At 35.0% G+C, this 18952-nt stretch overlaps 2 protein-coding genes across 2 annotated transcripts; one reads left to right on the top strand and one right to left on the bottom strand.

The window, feature by feature from the left end:
- Positions 1–2016: 2016 nt before the first annotated feature.
- On the top strand, positions 2017–7765 carry LOC121805044 (ABC1 family protein YPL109C, mitochondrial-like). The gene is made up of 5 exons (XM_042204790.1): positions 2017–2219; positions 2686–4006; positions 4556–4825; positions 5789–5944; positions 7301–7765. The coding sequence occupies exons 1-5, from the start codon at positions 2206–2208 to the stop codon at positions 7418–7420; spliced, it is 1881 nt and encodes a 626-aa protein (XP_042060724.1). The 5' UTR covers positions 2017–2205; the 3' UTR covers positions 7421–7765.
- Positions 7766–10001: 2236 nt separating this feature from the next.
- LOC121805621 (ubiquitin carboxyl-terminal hydrolase 14-like) lies at positions 10002–18310 on the bottom strand. Its single transcript, XM_042205549.1, has 20 exons — positions 18086–18310; positions 17491–17662; positions 16969–17081; positions 16546–16882; positions 15609–15703; positions 15268–15401; positions 15132–15188; positions 14941–15018; positions 14615–14669; positions 14495–14536; positions 14146–14226; positions 13567–13765; positions 13392–13449; positions 13194–13316; positions 12884–12972; positions 12695–12784; positions 11119–11277; positions 10895–11016; positions 10665–10788; positions 10002–10474 (listed from the first exon to the last, which is right to left on the bottom strand). The coding sequence occupies exons 1-20, from the start codon at positions 18179–18181 to the stop codon at positions 10296–10298; spliced, it is 2403 nt and encodes an 800-aa protein (XP_042061483.1). The 5' UTR covers positions 18182–18310; the 3' UTR covers positions 10002–10295.
- Between the last annotated feature and the right edge of the window lie 642 nt (positions 18311–18952).

Below are 18952 nucleotides of genomic sequence, written 5' to 3'. Positions count from 1 at the left end.
TATATCATTTTTGCTAAGCAATGATGTTTATACTCAATAAAATGATATCCTTTCAGCATTTATAAAATAATACTTGTAATTAATAAAATGATATTATGTTTGTATAAAAATATTATGTTCTATAAAATGATATTCTGTATGTATAAAAATGATATCAATAAAAATGATATTATGCTTGTATAAAATGATAATTTAACATTTCGTCCATAAAATTGTAGTAGTTATTAGGTTATCACTCTAAATATGAGTTGTCATTCTAACGCACCCTTTAGTGTTAATCTATGATCTTTATTTACGGTGCTTTTACTTTAATCATAATTCCGGCCAGTTTTATTATTTAATTATATCTTCTGGCCAAAGTCTCTTAGACTTGATTATTAGGGGAAAACGTAGGCAAAGAATTCAAATTTTGTATCATGTTCAATATATGATTCTTGGATTAGTTGATTTACGTATCGTTGCAATAATCATTGGATTTTTACTATGCATATGTAGGAAAGTTCAATTGATTTTGTAGATGAATTCATGTACTTTGGAAATTAGAAGTTGGATTAGATCCTACTATGCGTATGTAGGAGTGATAATCCGATGAGTACGAATTTGATCTTAGTGTGCAACAAGGTTAAATTCAAGTACCTATGAACATGTTCAGTGTGAGTAGAACGAACGAGATTATTCCAACTTTCATTAGATTGAACTTTAATCCAAAGTTTAATTGTTTCATTAAGTTGATTCACGTCCGGAGAGAATATTAGGAGCATGCAATGTTATCTATCTCTTGCCTTTTTTTTCTTGTGCTCTAGTTTTATTTCTTCACCTATTTTTCATTTTACTTTTCCAATCCACAAACCTCAAATTTACTTGCTTTCAAATTAAGTAACTACTTCCTCCATGTAGTGTGACACCCCATGTATTACCATTGCAGTTAAGTTAAAGTTTGAAAGTTATTATTCCCCTCTCCTCTATTAAATATCCTTTTTTATTATTTTTATTTATTCTTCATTAAGAGTTCAGTCTTAGTTTTACTTTTCAAAAAGTTACTATTCATTTATCCTCTATTAAGTGTCTATTTTTTGTTATTTTTGTTTATTCTTCATTAAGGATTGAGTTTCACTTTTATTTTTACTTTATTTACTTTATTGTAAATAGTAAGTAGGGGAATGATCAATTCCTAACTAATTAGCAATCACAAATTAAGAATAAATCTTAGCCATTAGATTAGGAGATATAGTGGTTGAAATAATACGATAATATTTTAAACTAAAAAAATTATTAAATAAATTTAAAGGGTATTAATGTCAATTATCTCATCAAAATCATCTCAAAACTTTAAATTTACGTAACTCTCTCGATTTAAATTATTTTTTTCGCAAAAAATATATCAGATTAAAGATATTTTTATAAGGATTCCAACGAGATCTCAATTGCATATGTTCCGTCGGTGTTCGAGTGATGAAATTTGATAAATTAAATTTCAATTTTCGTACATGTTGATAAACAGATTTTATAAACAAATACAAAAAAATCTCAAAATAGTGTATGCAAAATCTCAATATAGTGTAGGTAAAATATCAATAAAACCGTTTTGATATTTTCTTGTGCTTGTGTTGATATTCTCATGTCATATTGTTGATATTTGTAATACACTATGTTGATATAAAAAAACACCACGAAAATTATCATATGATAACATAATGACGATATTATCCTTTTGTTGATATTTTGTCTACTATTTATTGAAATTTGTGAGCTTTAATCTCATCCACTAATTTCAAAATTCAATGGTGTAGATTTAGTCTTAGTTTTGAATTATGGTATTATAAGCATTAGAAGAGGACCTAGTAAGTAGATCTTATATTTAACTAATTCATTTTATTAATTTTTTTTTTGTAAAATGGGAGTATATGAATAAAATCGGACTTATATATTATTAATTTTTTAAAGTTATGTTATTTAAAATTCGTGTGGAGTCCAAACATAGACACTTAAATGGGAACAAAGGAGGAATATTTTTAAAAGAAGAGGGAGTAATTTTTATTCCCATGCCCTCAGTTTAGCTGATCAGCGAACTAAGTGTCTCTTCAACTCCGGTATCTATTCCACTAGCCTGATTTCCACCGGAACTTCGTCGGAGACGACTTTTGTTTGATGAATTTGTCATCGTATTGACTACATAGTGCCTCACAAGCTCTCTCCTCGATTTCCATGGCTGTTTCGAGGTGATTTCTCCTCGCTTACCTCAGGCGTATGCGTTAGGGCATATTGGCCTTTTTTCCTTCTTGATTGATTATTTTCTTGTTTGGTATAAGCTAGGAGTTGTACCACATGAACTCAAAGAGCCGGTTAATCTATGGACATTTTTAATCTGTAGTTAATACAAATAGATGTTAAATTTTTCATCCTTCTTTTCAAAAAAATTAAAATTAAAATCGGTTGTTAACTTGATTTCCATGGAACTAGTTTGTTGGTTAAAGAAATAGGCTATACAATCAGGCAATTAAGGTTCAAATGGAGTGCAATATAGATACAATATGGTTCTAATTATGATATTGGTTTGATGATTAGTCTCTGTTTCTTCTACGTAGCTTGATTCTGTCACGGCATTTACACTTAGCTTTTGAAATGTTAATGATACCTCATTGTAATTTCATGTATTTGAAAATTGTTGTGCTTTTCAACTCGCAGTTTGAGGCGGGTTGCAAAATGCATTGTACCAAGACCTAGGTCTCGGTGTTGTGAGATAAATCATTGTCTAGGAAAATCCCCGGTTGGATTATGGTCTGGTGCCAACATATTTTACTCACACTGCAATGCTTCCCGGGGAGGGTTTTCAATACATATGTTTCAAGAGATCAAGTACTTATTATGGAAGAATAAGGGGTTCAAAACTGTAGATTTATCATCTACGAGCTGCAGACTTTCGTACCGTGCCCAAATTGCATGGAGAAGGCTTTTCCAAACGTATTCTTATAGTGGACCAATGTTGCCCCCCATAAGTAGGATAGCACGTGCAATGAGTCTTGCTTTGTCTCGGTCGAACCTGGTAGCTCCTGGTATTCTGGCCTTCATTATTGGAGAGGTAACATGGAACAAAACAAGTTTAGCACATGCTGAATACTTCCCTATAAAAGACTCTCTCTACACGCATGCACAAGGTGGGCATGTTTCTGCAACTTCATTTATATTTTCTCTTTTAGAGGGACTGGTACTAGTTCTGAGAGCCATATACTTGGCAATTTTGTTTTCTCCTTGCATGGTAATGGCTCCTTTTGCTGATTCTCTTGGCATGGAGTTCAGGAGGTCATGGCTTCGTATTGTCCGGGTAACATTAGAGAAGGCTGGCCCAGCATTTATCAAATGGGGCCAATGGGCTGCGGCAAGACCTGATCTGTTCCCAAGTGATCTATGCCAAGAGCTTGCTGAACTTCACAGCAACGCACCGGCGCATAGCTTTGCATACACGAAAAAGGCTGTCGAGAAGGCATTTGGCCGCAGGCTGACTGAGATTTTTGATAAATTTGATGAGGAACCTTTGGCATCCGGCAGTGTAGCTCAAGTTCATCAAGCTACCTTGACATTCAGATATCCCCAACAACAAGTTAAGCCTATGGTTGTTGCTGTAAAAGTTAGACATCCAGGTGTTGGTGAAGTAATCCAAAGAGATTTTGTATTGATTAATTTATTTGCAAAAGTTTCAAAGTTCATCCCTACATTGAGATGGTTGAGACTAGATGAAAGCATTCAACAATTTGCTATTTTCATGATGTCCCAAGTTGATCTTGCCAGGGAGGCTGCCAACTTGAGTCGATTTATCTACAATTTCCGGCACTGGAAGGACGTCTCTTTCCCAAAACCTCTTTATCCTCTGGTACATCCAGCTGTTTTGGTGGAAACTTATGAACATGGGGAAAGTATCCTACATTATGTTGACAAGCTTGAAGGACAAGAACACATTAAAACTGCCCTTGCTCATATTGGAACTCATGCCCTCCTAAAGATGCTCTTGGTATGAGCTCCTAATTTATGAAACTCATTTGATGTTGCTTTGACCATCAAAACACCTCTCTTGTTGACGCAGTTCCAATTTCCATATCTGAAATAGATAATTGATAAGTAATACTGATGTTTACCATATACTCCCTCCGTCCAAGCCTAAGCGAGACGTTTCATTTTCGGACCTGTTTTGGGAAAATGATAGTAGTAAATAGATAAAGTGGATATAAAATTGAGTAAGTGAGAGAATAATGCAGAAGAGATCCAAAACAGGTCAAAAAATGAAACGTCTCGCTTAGGCTGGGACGGAGGTAGTACAAGCTATGCTCCTATTCAAGTGTCAATAGTGTAGTAGTCATTACAAGCTGGTTTATAATTTTTTTCTACTGAACTGGAGTCATGATGTCGTAGTTTATATGCAAATAACTCTTTATCATGGAAAGTTATTATGAGTTCTTGTTTTACCATAGTTGCTATTGAAATGACTCATTAGGCAATAAATTTGTTCACATTGCGCGCTGGTCTAGTTACCGAACTGATTATATTAATTCTTTAACTTCAGGTAGACAATTTCATCCATGCAGACATGCATCCAGGAAACATTCTCGTCCGGGAATTGCCAAGCATAATCTCAGCAAAGTCTTTGTTTAAACCAAGACCACATGTTATCTTCCTTGACGTAGGCATGACTGCTGAACTTTCTAAAAGGGACCGAGACAATTTAGTGGAATTCTTCAAGGCTGTGGCACTTCGTGATGGTCGTTGTGCTGCTGAGTGCACTCTGAGGTTATCTAACAAACAGAGCTGCCCATATCCGGTGGCATTCATCACGGTTTGTTTCCAACCTAATTTTGCTTGTTTTAAGATTAGGTTCTGCTAGGACCTCTACGGCCGGTGAAAATGACATCATGGAAATTTATATCGATTCCTCTGGTGGATATCTTAAGGCACACAAGTTGGGTGCAATTCAAAGGACTATAAAATATGAGATACTCCCTCCGCCTACGAAGAGTTCGGTGTTTCAATTTTAGGCATAACCTTATATTATTGCCTCATTCATTTCTCATCACTACAGTATTAACTAAGATCCTACCACTTCTTTTACTTTTTAATGGGCCGAAAAACCGCAACCCTCAACCAATAGCACTTGTGGGACCCTTTTATCCTTTTCAATTACATCTCTCAATATTTTTCTTAAAACCTGTGCCCACCCCTCCGCACTACACTCTTTGCGGACGGAGGGAGTATTTTTTTGTTTTGCTCAATGATGATGATCCTATTAAACTCTGCTGCTGCTTAAGTTATAGTAGTATTCTTTGACAATTGGCTGATAAAAACGCTTAAAGTCTGTTCTGCTCCTACCACTAGGATTGGTCGTTCAGTTTTTGAGGCATATGTACTTCAAAATCTTTATTTTAGTCGCTCTATTGCCCCCTATTATGAGAGACTTGGTTAGAAATTCAAGCTGCTTGTTCATTTTTATATAAACTATCATGGGAATCACATCCAGCTTAACAAAGTTGAAGCTCATTGGAGGTTTCTCACAGAACTTAATTTTATGTCAAAATCACCACCTATCCAGGCACAAAACCTATTACCAAAATACCAAATCATGGCTGAAATTGGAATCACCCTGAAACGTTCATCCCCACTATCTTTTAGCCACTCAATGCTAGTTTTAGATTTATTTCATTGTGTGCTTATAGTTCATAACTAAATTGCTAAATGCTAGGAGAGTACATATCTAAAATTTCTTTTGGATGTATGAAATTATAATAGTTTCTGATCTGGATAGGAAGTGGACAATATTTTCAAAATATGGGGATCAGATGAAAAGGATCCCCTTCATCCGGCTGATTGCATGCAACTCATGCTCGAACAAGTTAGGCGTCACAAAGTCAATATTGATAGCCATATTTGCACTGTGATCGTAACCACCATGGTGTTGGAGGTACATTCTGAATTCTGTCTGAATTTGTGGCCATTTATGTGATGTGTGCCTTCCAATATTCAATGTATTATTGCTCCTCTGATGGCTTTTAACTTTCATGGGTTCAAAGAGCAAAATCTTCCTCCGTGCTGTTATGGGTTCATATTCATTTAATGCATCTAAATATATATTTGGATACGTAAAATGATGTAATATCATTTCAAGTCTAGTAGAAGTAAATGTTGTTAAACTGAATATGTAAATTTATTACATGGTGTATTCATTAATTCCTCTACTTTTCCTTTTTTTCTGGAAGCTGGTAGAAGGCGCAATAAGCCCTTTTAAAAACTATGATATGTTTTGTCATTTCTTATTATTAATTGTTTGATGTAAACAAATTGAATTAGATGGTCAAACCAAACAACCATGATTGTCAACGCATAGAAGCTTCCATAGTGTTGGAGGGAAATGGTAATTTGGAAACGATATGGACAACTCCTACCATCATGTGGTATGAAGTTGGTACAAAGAATTCAAATTGAACAAGCTATATTCACTCATATCTAAGATATGGGAGTATCTCCAAGGGGAAAGGTAAATTGAGAAGGTATATTAGAAATATACCTTCTCGAAATATACCTTTTCAAAAAGGTAATTATACATTTTTAAAAAGTAATGGACTCCAAGGGAAGGTAAATTAAAAAGGCAAACAAAAATAACCAACTTTTTAGCTTTTGTTCCAAGAAGAGGTAAAGATACCTTCTTAAAATAAAAGAATGTATAATACCTCCTCAAATACCTTTTCCATTGGAGCATGAAATTTTATCAAGAAGAGATAAATATGGTAGTTATTTTTCTTTACCTCTTCATTTACCCTTTCCCTTAGATATGCTCTTACTCGTTAGTTCTATTGTTACAATTATTATGTTTCATTAGTTTTCTTCTACACTACAACTTTCAGATTACCATTTACTAGAAATTTGATTGATGTTTAGATTGTTGAAAATTGAAAATTAGTGTTGTAATTGCTTAATTTATGACATGTTAAAATAACAAATGATGAAATCAACCAAATTTTGTGATTCGTAGGCAATTAAACCGTATTACTAATATTTGTGAATACAAAAACCTGAACTTGTTAAGTATGGAACCTCCCAAGCTACTTCAAACAGGTAAGTTAATGTTAGAAAGATGAGTTATTGCCTAAGAAAAGAAACTGCTTCCATACAAGAACAAGAGTAGTTGCAGCATGATATTTTGTGTGTACCGTAATGAAGTTTAAAATATTTTATACATATACACAATGAAAGAAACATACAATATATAATGTGGTGTATGCCGTAATTCAATACTCTTCTCCTTGAACTTTTGGTGCAGGGCTGGCAGCAGAAACTTGATCCAGCGTATGATTCTTTACAAGCTTTGAAAGAATTGCTTTTCAAAGTCGATTTGGTGGATTCTCTTACCTATACAATTGAAGGAGTAATGGCCCCATAGTTGCTGTCAACAAGAAACAAATTTAACAAGATTACTTCCCCCGAAAGGTACATTAAATAAGAGAATACTGACTTATTAAAGGATACTGAGAGGGAGTGGAAATAAGCTGAACTGATTCCTAAAACCAAACTATGTTTCAGCACTCTGTATTACCGGTTGATTCGAGGATATGTTTCTGAGTTTTCTAAGTAGGAACGACGGTGATTGGTGCCTATAGACATTTCTTGGGATTGAATCTAGTCATTTAAGTTATACAGAATGCTGTTTGATTTCTGTATCGACAATAGCAGAAACTAACCAAACCAATAAACAGGGGAAAATCGATAGGAAATATTTACCATAGAAGTAAGAATGTGTATCTGCTTGTTTGAAGTGCTTTAAGAATTAAAAACATTATTGAGTGCAGCGTCAATGAAACGACATCCGGAGAGACATGGATGGACGATGTCATCAACGCTGCACTCAATGAGGTTTCTAACCCCTCAAATCTTGTTTTCAGCATTTTCTCCCTGAATTTAGCCTAAAATATTGTTAATATAGTGTGCTTTTCACAAAGTACAAGTTGTATCAACTTCGTACATTTGTACTATTTTTTGTACTGATTGTTGTACTAAAACTGGCATGTACTACATTCAGGCATTTAACATGTTCCACTTGACATTGTATTTTATATTTGGGAATTCAACGCTTGAAAACAGGGATGAGGTTGGTTGAACTGGATATTTTCCGTCAAATCATTCGAAAATATAGGCTAATCGCATTTATTTTATGAGTACCCTAACTTTTTAGATTGTAACCCCACATATCCCTGAAAAAAAAAATTAGGCATAGATGATTCTAAAGTTAAATATAATCACAAATCATGTTTTTCGGACTAAAACACCCTGAGATCCTAAAAGGGCATTTTTGTCACTACATTACATTGCTGACATGTGATTTCTGCCACATTTCTATTAGCAACTTCTTATATAATTTTTTAATAAGTTCTGATACTTCATACGTAATTAAAATTTTGTCATTATTTACACTTTCTAATTTTTTTTTATAATAAACAGATTTATCATTATATGCATTAATTAATATGAAAATAATAAAATGAGATCCTTTTTTTCTTATGAAACTCATTTTCTGGTTTTTTTTCGTGTTTCTATTTTCCCTAATTTTTTTACCTTGATTCATGGATTAATTTTATTTATTATGAAAATATCCTAATTTTGCAGTATTAATTTATAAATTACATTGTCTTAATTTTAGATACTATTATTAATAAAAAAAATTCCAAGGATTAAATAGTTAATGTCACATGCTTGAATATTTTCAAATTATTAGTGATGTTTTAATTTTATCATAAATGATAAGAAACTATGCAAATTTATATCTAAAGACTGGATGTTCATATGATATTAAAAATTTCAGTTTGAGCTAAATTAAAATTCTTAATAAAATATCAATCATAAAATTCGTCTTAAAGTTAGGCTTACAGTAACAAATTAGTTCGATGATATATAATGAAATAATATTTTAAATATCAGTGTTTTCAAGAAAATAATTATTGTATCATTTAATTAATTGTCAAATATTTTTTATTCTGTGTATTATTGATTCAGATTTTATTGCATAAATAACTTCACTTTTCTATATTTTTGTTGTTTCTCGATGAATTTCTTACATGATATAACTAGTATATTGTTATCACTCACTAGAAATAGAGGGATATAAGAAGTTTTTTTTCTGTACAAATATTAACAAAACTTTAATCATGTATGAAGTATATTATTAAGAAATCACATAAAAAGTTGCTGACAAAAATGCGACAGAATTCATATGAGATTGTCAAAAATGCCCTTCATATGTAAGCGAAATAAAGGATTGTCAAAAATGCCCTTCAAGCTATTTGGGCATTTTTGTCCGAAAAGTAGCTAAAAAACTTCATTTGTGATTATATTTAACTTTAGAGTCTTCCGGCGCTATTTTTTTTTGTTAGAGGCCTATGGTATCATAACCCAAAAAGTTAAGGACTAATAATACAGTTCACTTTTATTTTATGTAAAAGTACTGTAATTGCTAGCCTCACTGACTTTGTTCTTAATCATAACCTTGTAAGTAGTATATTTAGCAAGGTAGCTGTAACTTAATACTCCCTCCGTCCGATAGAAACAGACCCTTTAGGGTTGACACCGTTTTAATATGCACTAATTAGTAAACTAAGAGAAGAAGAAAAAGTAGTTAAAATTGTATAATGAATGGTGGGACCCATAAATGATAAAGTAAAAGAAAAGAAGAAAAAGATTACCATAAATAGATATGAACTATTTCTATGAAACGAACGAAAAATGAAATATGACTTATTCTATGAGACGGAGGGAGTACTATATTTTTAAACGAGAAAAATCTGACGTAGGCAAGGAGATCTTACTTTAACCTTTGGTAAGCTAGTCACAAAGGAATTCTCATCCATCAAAAGATTAAATTTTGGGATAATCAAAATTGTCTTAATCTACTTTTACAATGTGAGACCTCAGAACACGAGCCGTATAAATTCATTCGGCTGATAAATGGTAATGAAGGAAAGCATAGTGCAGATGGCAATCAAATCATATTGAGGTTTATAAATTTAAGTGTAAGCAAATCAATCTAAGATTTTATCGGAAACCCCAGCAACCTTTTCTGAATTTTCCCAAGATTATAGAGCAGAAACAGCCATGCCATGTCTGTCCCTCCAATTGTTACCAAATGAAAATAGTAACCAAGTAGGATGATAACAACCACAGAAAAAAAAGGTATAACACTAGTTCTACACCTTCAAATTCGTCGAGGCAATAGCCAAAAGACACACTAATCGTCCAGCAACAACAGCAGAGTGTATTAGAGTAACTCAGCCATCAATCCTCTCAAAAAAGTACAAGTAACCCATGTCGATTGGTGGATTCTTCGATGCCCCAACTTTGTCATCGTTGAAAATCACCCACCTGCCATCTTTGCGGATATGGGCAACATAATGCCCACAATGTGTTGATGAACCAATGTGGCTCACCAATCCGATGAGTCGGTATCCTGAAGAGGTCATATGGAAGCATTAAAAGGAGCTGCTAGAATAGAAATATAATGCAACTGCAAATTACTGCATTTAAAGCTAGCAAAAAAGGAAATTGAGAACTAGTAGAACAGGAAGCTAATCCTAGTACGAAAATGGTGGCGGTAACCGAGAACAAACAAATTAGTGAAATGAATGAAAATAACTGACTTCCTTGTCCATCTGACATAGCTGCATCAACCACATTTCCACTGCTACTAGGTGTAGTGTCCATATTTGACGTATCAGAAGGCGGATTAAAAATCCATTCAGTAGCCTTCTCAATATCACCATCCTGTAAATAACAGAATTATCTATTACTGGGTAATATCGCATTTCAGTCGACAGACAAGTTCTAATCAAGATTTAAATTTTCAATGCCTGTTAAGTTAGTTTCTTACCGATGCCTGTAGAGCTTTACGAGCAACTTCTTCCTCAAACCCAAATGATATCAAAGTTTCAACTTTTGATTGATCAACATGTAGAGCACCCTTTTGTGATTTAGTGATAGGCTCATCAATACCTGGGGGGGGAGGGGGAGAAATTATCAAAAGAGGATGTAGCCACTAACAAAAGAATTATAAATGACATCAGCTTCGCAAGGCTAATCCTAAGATGAGAATACCTGGATCATTCATATGGTTAAGTAACCAATTCATTGCTTCTTCCACTCCAGCGTTCATGGTATTAATAGCAGCCTTTTGACAATGAAGATTATTAAATCCCATAGACAACAGTTGGTTCACAATGTCCTCATTAGCACTTATCCCATCATCCTCAGTACCTGAACATAATAAAGAGAATAAAAATAGCAAACATAAGCTCACGTAAGTGGAGAGCCAATAGATAGCCGGCCTGACAGACAGAAACTAATTTGGAGCTATCATTGAGATTAGGGGTGGCAAAATGGGTAGCGGTTAACGGGTAATTCCCATTTCGACCCGATACCCGCCGGGTATTGGGTACCTGCTACCCGGCGATAACGGGAAACGGGCGGGATCGGGTAGTATGTTTTAGAGTTTTGCGGGTAGCGGATATACCCGCTACCTGCACGGGTGTACCCGTTAGTCCCGATAATACTCAATATTATTAGTATTAGCTATATACAATCTTTTAATACCTTATGGAATCTATGTGTTTTAAGAGATCTTTTGAAACATTTTTGTATTCCAACGAATATTTAATTGAAAACTCATCGGAACTAGGTATAGAGTTTCCCCTCACTTTTATTCCTAATCTATTCAAACTTACCATCAAAATTATTAAAGTAAATTAATTAGAAAACATTGTCGGCTATTAGGGTTTTCAAATTTTCTATTTTAGTTAATTAGTAGTAACAAATATTTTATGTCCCATAAATTTATTTTCTTATAAATTAATTTTCGGCTCGGGTACGGGTACCCGCAATGTCGGGTACGGGATACCCGACACGGGTATCGGGTAATCCCAATATGTTGCGGGGCAGGTATTGGGACAACAAATTTGGCTGAAATCGGGTACGGGTACCCGACTTGTCGGGTGCAGGTACCCGCGGGTAACCCGTTTCGCCACCCCTAATTAAGATATATTAGCATGCTAAACCATGTAATATGATATAGTACCAGTCAGCAACATAATGACATAGTTCCACTTTTAGAAACTATCCATAACCAATAACAAGGTTTGAAATATAAAGTTGTATATATCCCTAGTTTGAGCTAAGATATATTATTGCAGGTATGGGACTAAGATTGGGGAAATGAACTGGATGATCTTAAAATTCTTGATACCCCTAGTTTGAGCTACAATGGCAATGATTAGCTCGTCTAAACGAGTGAGGCCCAAATCTCATAAAAAAAGGATAATTTTGTTTCTTACTTTTATTTACAGCTCATAGTCTCTTCATACAGAATTACAAGGAATCTAAATGAATGAAACTGGAACTAGGACATGTACCTAAATTATTGCCTATAAGGTAGAAAATCAAGCTTGAACTTCCATTGGAGATATTAATTATCAATACCATGAAGATGAGATGTAGAAATCACTGAAAGGGACCAGACGCAATTGCTTGACAAAACAAAAGAGGCGCAGCGATAAATATTATGCATCATTTACATATATAAATCATCTTAAGTGATTCATCATGAAAACACTCCATGTATTTCACCTTCAAGATCAATCAGAGAGAATTAGAAAATGAAACCAACAATGAGGCATACCAGCATCAGGTAATAACTCCTCCCCAGGTTGAAGACCTTTACTGCGCATAGCACTGATGTCTATAGTATCAGGAACATCTATGTAGACATCTACAGGGAGGAAGAAAAGTAGTAGTAAGTATCATCATAAACAATTCCTATAAATTGGTTATGAAATGGTGCAAATATGCAACGTAGCAGGGTACTTACCAAGTTTTTTGGGGACCCAGCCCTCCTCCAAGACGAATTTTCTCATATGCAATACCAAATAGTCGGGAAATGAAGTCAGGCCTACACTTCTGCAAAGACAACTACATTAGCCAGATGTAGCAAACAAGGACAAAACACATATTCAGCATAGCCTGCTTAGTGCTAAATCTTTTTCAGCGCAAGTGCTATACAACCTTCTATGCATCAAGGCAAGGAAGAGTAGGAATGCTGAGGGCCGGATAAAGACTTTTAGAAAGTTTGATTCCGTATTTTCCCAGTAAAATGATAATGTATGGAGGAGAACACTCACTTGATAGCAGTTGTCTTGGCTTTTAATGCAGTACTGTAGAAATCATGCAACTCTTCAGGAGCAGCAAAGCAATCCAAACAGTCTATCAAAGGTACCCTTGGTCGAACAATTTCATCTGAAGAACTGTTGCAGAAAACATATTAAGTAAGGTAAGGGATGGAATTAAACAAGACCACAAAATAGAAGGGGTCAACTCACAGTTCTTCGCCCTTTGCATCCTTCTCATTTTTTAACCTTTTGAAATCTTCCAACTCTTCTGAAACAAGTAAAGAATTGTGCAAAAAACAGAGATACAATAGTTACATCCCGCATCATCATCTTACACTTGTAAGTTGCAATAATGAAGTAATCTGCAAAGGTGAACCACACTCACTTTTGTTTGTAGCTTTATGGAGTGGAATGTTTAGAGACAGAATGTAGTCACATCTTTTGTTATAAGCAACTTTGCCTGATGAGCATTGCAGCCTCTCTTCAACACCAAACTTGAAACTTCTTGAAGGATCGGAGACCTGATTCCCAGTGTTAATCCTCTCAACTTGGTCAATAAGATGTAGGAAGAACTCCAAAGCATCCTACATAAACCACTTGTCAATAACCATTTTTATACGGAATATACAGGGTAGGAAGTGAACATATTTTAACGAATTCCTAGAATCAGCTATACGCCTATACCATACCTAAGCTGCAGCATAGAGCAGTATAAGATATTACAGGAGACACAACAGACACATAAGTCACTATATTGTATGCTTAGGTCGCCATTTTACTAGGCTGGAGCTACAAGTTCGCAAAGAAATTAATAGTGAAGATTGGCGAACAGCCACACACTTAAATATACTCCATAAAAGGTGGCAAACATAAAAATCAAATAACACAAACCTAATACGTTATGTACCTTATGTCTAAAAACTCAAACCTCATGACTTATTAACAATCCAAGCTTTAAACATACCTGTTGCCGCATAGTAGAAAATTCAGGATGATTTGCAGCAATTACAGACTTGAACATACGAGGGGGAATTCCTTCTTGTTTCTGAAAATTGAAGTCAGTCAACACTCAGAAAAGGGCCAGCATGCATCTTGAGGAAACAGTATAGTGGACAACTTAAAGCAATATATAAATCTTTACTCAAATTCAACATTGCAAATTATCTTACAAACACGAAATATAATTGCTCGCTCTGTTTCTGTACACATTTTATATTTTTATGACTATCTCTGGCACATCATCATACTTGTCATCTCTACTTCAAATGACTAGTGACTATTATAAGTGGATACAAAAATAAAGATGGGCTTACATCCGTCAATGTAGTTTGTGCTGAATCTCCTGTGTCGTCTTTCTGTGGGGAAAAAACAAGGCTATCAGCATAAGCAGATAAAGGAACACAGGAGCACCAATCAAAATGCACCGAGCATACCTTGGTAGCTGGAATAGAATATTTTCCAGAAAGTAACCCGTGCGCTAACTTTGTGCTGCACATATTGGGATATACCAACCAGTGAGCATTGGAAGTGGCACTAATTAATACACTTACAACTCTCTCTCTCTCTCTCTCTCTCAATCATAGTTCTTAAAAAATCTAAGAGTTTTAAAAATAGACTGGTAATAACCACCAGCACATGAAAAACACGAATCATATTAGTACAGTTGTGCTACAACAATTCTTTCAATTCTTGCAAAACAAACTATACGTCACAGAAAACACTCATTATTGGATACGATTAATATTAAAAAGACACTTACAGTTGGGTATTTAAGTCTACAGTTGGATCGGCTGGAGCTGATCCAAAAGCTGCTTCCAAACTTTGGTTCAGATAGTATCTAGAAAGTAAATCCAATTAAGGTTGAACCTTTAGAGCTAGTATAATGAGAACAGTAGCTGAACTGCAGCCAAAATTCAACTCCAGATCAAAGTAAAATGTGAAGTAACTGACCTTGAACAGAAGCCACCCGTGGAGAATACAACCTGCATAGTTGCAGCCAAGTAACAACTGCAAAGTAAAAAATATTAGAAAACAGTGTGGCAGAATAATAAGATTACAATGCTTTTACTACAGAAAGGTAAGGAACCTGTTGCCAAGATTCACGAGTCCAGTATAACCCGGTCCAAAGAGTGGTTCAACTTCTTGTCCACTCTCTTGAATGCGGTTCCAGTCGAAATTAGTGTTCTGATCAAGTTCTCTCTCCGCAGTTGTCATTTCAGTCTAAAAAATTTCACAACCAATACCATGGTCTGTTATGGTATGACAAATTAAACAATAAATAAAAGTAAAAATGGTGCTTAGGAATGGGAAATTATCAGACAATGGCGACAAATAAGCTATATCCATAGCCTGTGGTTATCCATGAAATGTAAACACAAGCAAAATACATCAAAATATTAAATATGCATCAAACTTCCTGCCTTTTACCTTTTGCAAGGATGAAAAGTCTATGCCAAAATGTTGCAGATGCTGTGCAAGAAGTGGGTCCACAACACTTTCATCTTCCGCATAAGAGTAAACGTCTGAGCTGCCAAAGTTTGAATTTCATGATTATAAAGGAAAAAGGCAATGAAGATATTAAGTTGGTTGTCACTCATGCAGTAGCCATGAGGCTGGTTTTATTTGTTCGTTGTTCTGTCAAGAATCTATCATTAGGCTCATTGCAAACTGACATAAAGATTTAAGAAATACTAGATGAATAAATCAAAGAGCTAACCCTACACGAATGGCTACAGAAGAAACAAATAGACAGACGTAACAGCTGCATCTGTTTTGCTTTACCATCACATCAGCATACAACAAATTAAATACATTTATCAACATCTATCATAATCTTCATCAATGTTGTCAAATAGCGGATATAGAGCCGCCATGGCGCTATGGCATGGCGTTCGGTGGTGGAAACGCCATAGCGCCGCCATTTGACAACATTTCGTGTTACTGCATTTAGGAATGGGGCATTATGCAAGAAACATGGAGGTTAGAGCTTTATTTTATGCTTTATTAATTGTTTTAATAGTTTTAGGTGTTATATTTTAATTATTTTCTAATTTTTGAATTATGTATAAATATACAAGTATTATTTTATTTATTCAATTATTGACCGGCATATCCCGCCATACCACCATATCCCTGTGGCGCTTTTCAGCGGACTGCCATAAGCCGCCATACAGGATTGACAACATTGATCTTCATACACACACACACACATTTCAGTGGGAAGCCGGCCGTTCAAGCTAAAAAATGGTACCGAATATATTAAACTCTCTGGAAAATAATCACTCTCAGTTTCCATCATAGTAGCAAGAGACAAAAGAACAACTAATTGCAAGGAGGTAGCTGATGAAGAGAATGCAGGCATTACCTGCTGCCTCTAAATCAGCAGTTATAGTTCCAAGCTTCACAGCAAGAGGATACCCAGTTGCATTGTAATGATTAACTGCATGGTCATTGCCCCCAGTTCCATCCCAATTTCTTCTACCACAATGGGTTGATCCATCAGTTAAGTTCAACCAAAGATTTTCTGTTTTATCACATTTTTCGCACTTCCAACCGGATGGAGGAACAATCACCCCATTGTCAAGCTGTTTTAAATCCATTGCATGTTTACTGACATGTTTCCTATCAGCAGTCCATACAGCAACTTGTTCTTTCTTTTCAGCACCCACATTCATAATAACAGCATCAACTGCTAATCTGACCTGTGAGTTCAACAAATTAAACTTCACCTATCTACTCTTATTATAGTAATATAATTCAGATAGTGTTAGGAAAAAGAACAGAATACCTTTTCTGGCAAATCTACAGATGGAAAGGGAAGGTTGACATAATCAGGTAGAATGACTATTTCATAGCTCTGTTCATATTCTGGGTCATTGTTGTCAAATCCTCCTTCAACACCTGCAAACCAGAAAGCAAATTAGCACAAAACGTTTTCAAGTAACACACTGATGCACATGACATTCTCCATGAAAACAGCATATAAGAACAAGAAGCCCATTAAAAAATCATTTGATGTATCTGACAAGGTCAATGACAAGGTTAAGAATAGAGTAAGAGGAATTCCCAAAACCAATGACAAAACATTCCAAATGACCAGATCATAGTAAGCCCGCTAACAAACAAACTGAGTTTATTCAGTATTAAATTTATTGCAAGCTACATATCAATCACTCAGTCTAAAAGAAAACAAATATTAAATCTATTGGAAGCTATAAAGGCAGAAATTAGGTTATAAATTTGTTGATGAACCTGTTATAAGAACATCTAATATGAAAGGTCTCCAACTAACACATATTTTATTCAGTACCTAACGCTAGAAGTGTTGGTTTCTTTGATGGTCTGTCTTCAGAATCTGCCTTTTTTGTTTCTTTGATGTGCAGATAAACAGGATTTCCACTCTTCTTGTAATTCCAAGCAACAAACTCCTTGCCGAACGCAAGAAATGAATTCATATCCACAAACAGTCCACCTTCTGATCTCTGCAAAACATAAACAGGAAAATCATCTTTACACAGTGAAGTCGCACAATACTAGTAGCAGGGAAACGCAAAAAAGGCAAACAGCACCGCCTTTTCATAACATGGCATCTTCACACAAAGTTAAATTCTAAATTCACAAGTAAAGCACTGTGAAATTTGAAGCCTATGCCAGTTAGTCAAGAAACAACAAACACAAGAACTATGTTTCGTACTTATTTTAAAATTTCTCATTCCCCAAAATTTCTAATGCCATCCCATAAACCCTAATTCAGTACACAAGAAATCATAGCCCAAAAACAACAGTATGCCAAGAGGAAATCAATAGCGAAAGAGGAACAAACTAGTTCCCACTGCATAGTACACATTGATTAGCATATCCAAAATTAAAATTATAGCGTGAAAGAAAACACAGTAAAAACATACCGGAGTATCAAATGAAATGCAGCATTCCTGCTTGTAGATGCGATTGGTCGGTTCAGGAATTCGAACCCGAGAGAGATTTGATCGGAGCAGCTCCATCACTTTTTCTTATTGTACAAAATAATATCCTACAATTTTCCAGCAGCCGATGGTTTAAGAGCGATAGAAAAAATCGACGTGTTTGCGAATATATGTATGTGTAGAGCTGTGTATGCTGGTTGCCCTAAGTCTTGGGGGGAGTGAGAAAGAGAAGTGAACAAAGGCGAAGCTTTTATGTAGACGTCAACACCGTTCGGAACCGCCGGTTCCGGTTCAAGTTTTTCTTGAACCTGAACCGGCCCGTCGTAGCTTGGACTGTTCCGGTTCCTGAACCGTGAACCGGCGGTTCACGTCAAGGTCCGGAACCGCCGGTTCCGGGCCGGTTCGGCGGTTCATATTTTTTTTTGTTAAAATTGTAATTCAAGTAAAAAATGTAAATATACTTGCATAAATAAAATTAGAATAATGCGATGTACAAATGTAATTTTATTGATACAAATTACAACTTTAAAATTTACAAATTATAACTTAAAATTTACAAATTACAAGAGGCTTAAAGTCTTGATTACAATTTACAAATTAGATATTCGAAACAAATGGGAGAAAAAGAAATAAAGGAAAAAGACTTGAGCTCAACTTAAATTTAAAATTTAAGTTGAGATGCCTACGTATCCTCAATGCTCAATTGCATTTTGGAATCAAAGTCCACGTAATTCTCTTTCCTTCTTCATCATTGAAATAAAAGTGTGAGTCAAAATATAAATCTAACTCACTTGCCGAATTTGTCGTCCTTCCTCCGCTGCTGTGGTCGTATTGGTCCACCAATTGGGA

The sequence above is a fragment of the Salvia splendens genome, chromosome 5 (genome assembly GCF_004379255.2).
Source record: "Salvia splendens isolate huo1 chromosome 5, SspV2, whole genome shotgun sequence".
Taxonomy (NCBI): domain Eukaryota; kingdom Viridiplantae; phylum Streptophyta; class Magnoliopsida; order Lamiales; family Lamiaceae; genus Salvia; species Salvia splendens.
This window is presented reverse-complemented; position numbering and strand designations above follow the sequence as displayed.

Excerpts from the sequence above, each read along its gene's own strand:
- LOC121805621 (XM_042205549.1), bottom strand. The coding sequence starts at position 18,181 with ATGGAGCTGCTCCGATCAAATCTCTCTCGGGTTCGAATTCCTGAACCG. Across the intron at positions 14,537-14,614 it reads ATTCTATTCCAGCTACCAAG|AAAGACGACACAGGAGATTC; the intron begins GTATGCTCGGTG and ends TTTTCCCCACAG. Across the intron at positions 11,017-11,118 it reads TAACCATATGAATGATCCAG|GTATTGATGAGCCTATCACT; the intron begins GTATTCTCATCT and ends CTCCCCCCCCAG.
- LOC121805044 (XM_042204790.1), top strand. Across the intron at positions 4,826-5,788 it reads ATCCGGTGGCATTCATCACG|GAAGTGGACAATATTTTCAA; the intron begins GTTTGTTTCCAA and ends TGATCTGGATAG. Across the intron at positions 5,945-7,300 it reads TAACCACCATGGTGTTGGAG|GGCTGGCAGCAGAAACTTGA; the intron begins GTACATTCTGAA and ends CTTTTGGTGCAG.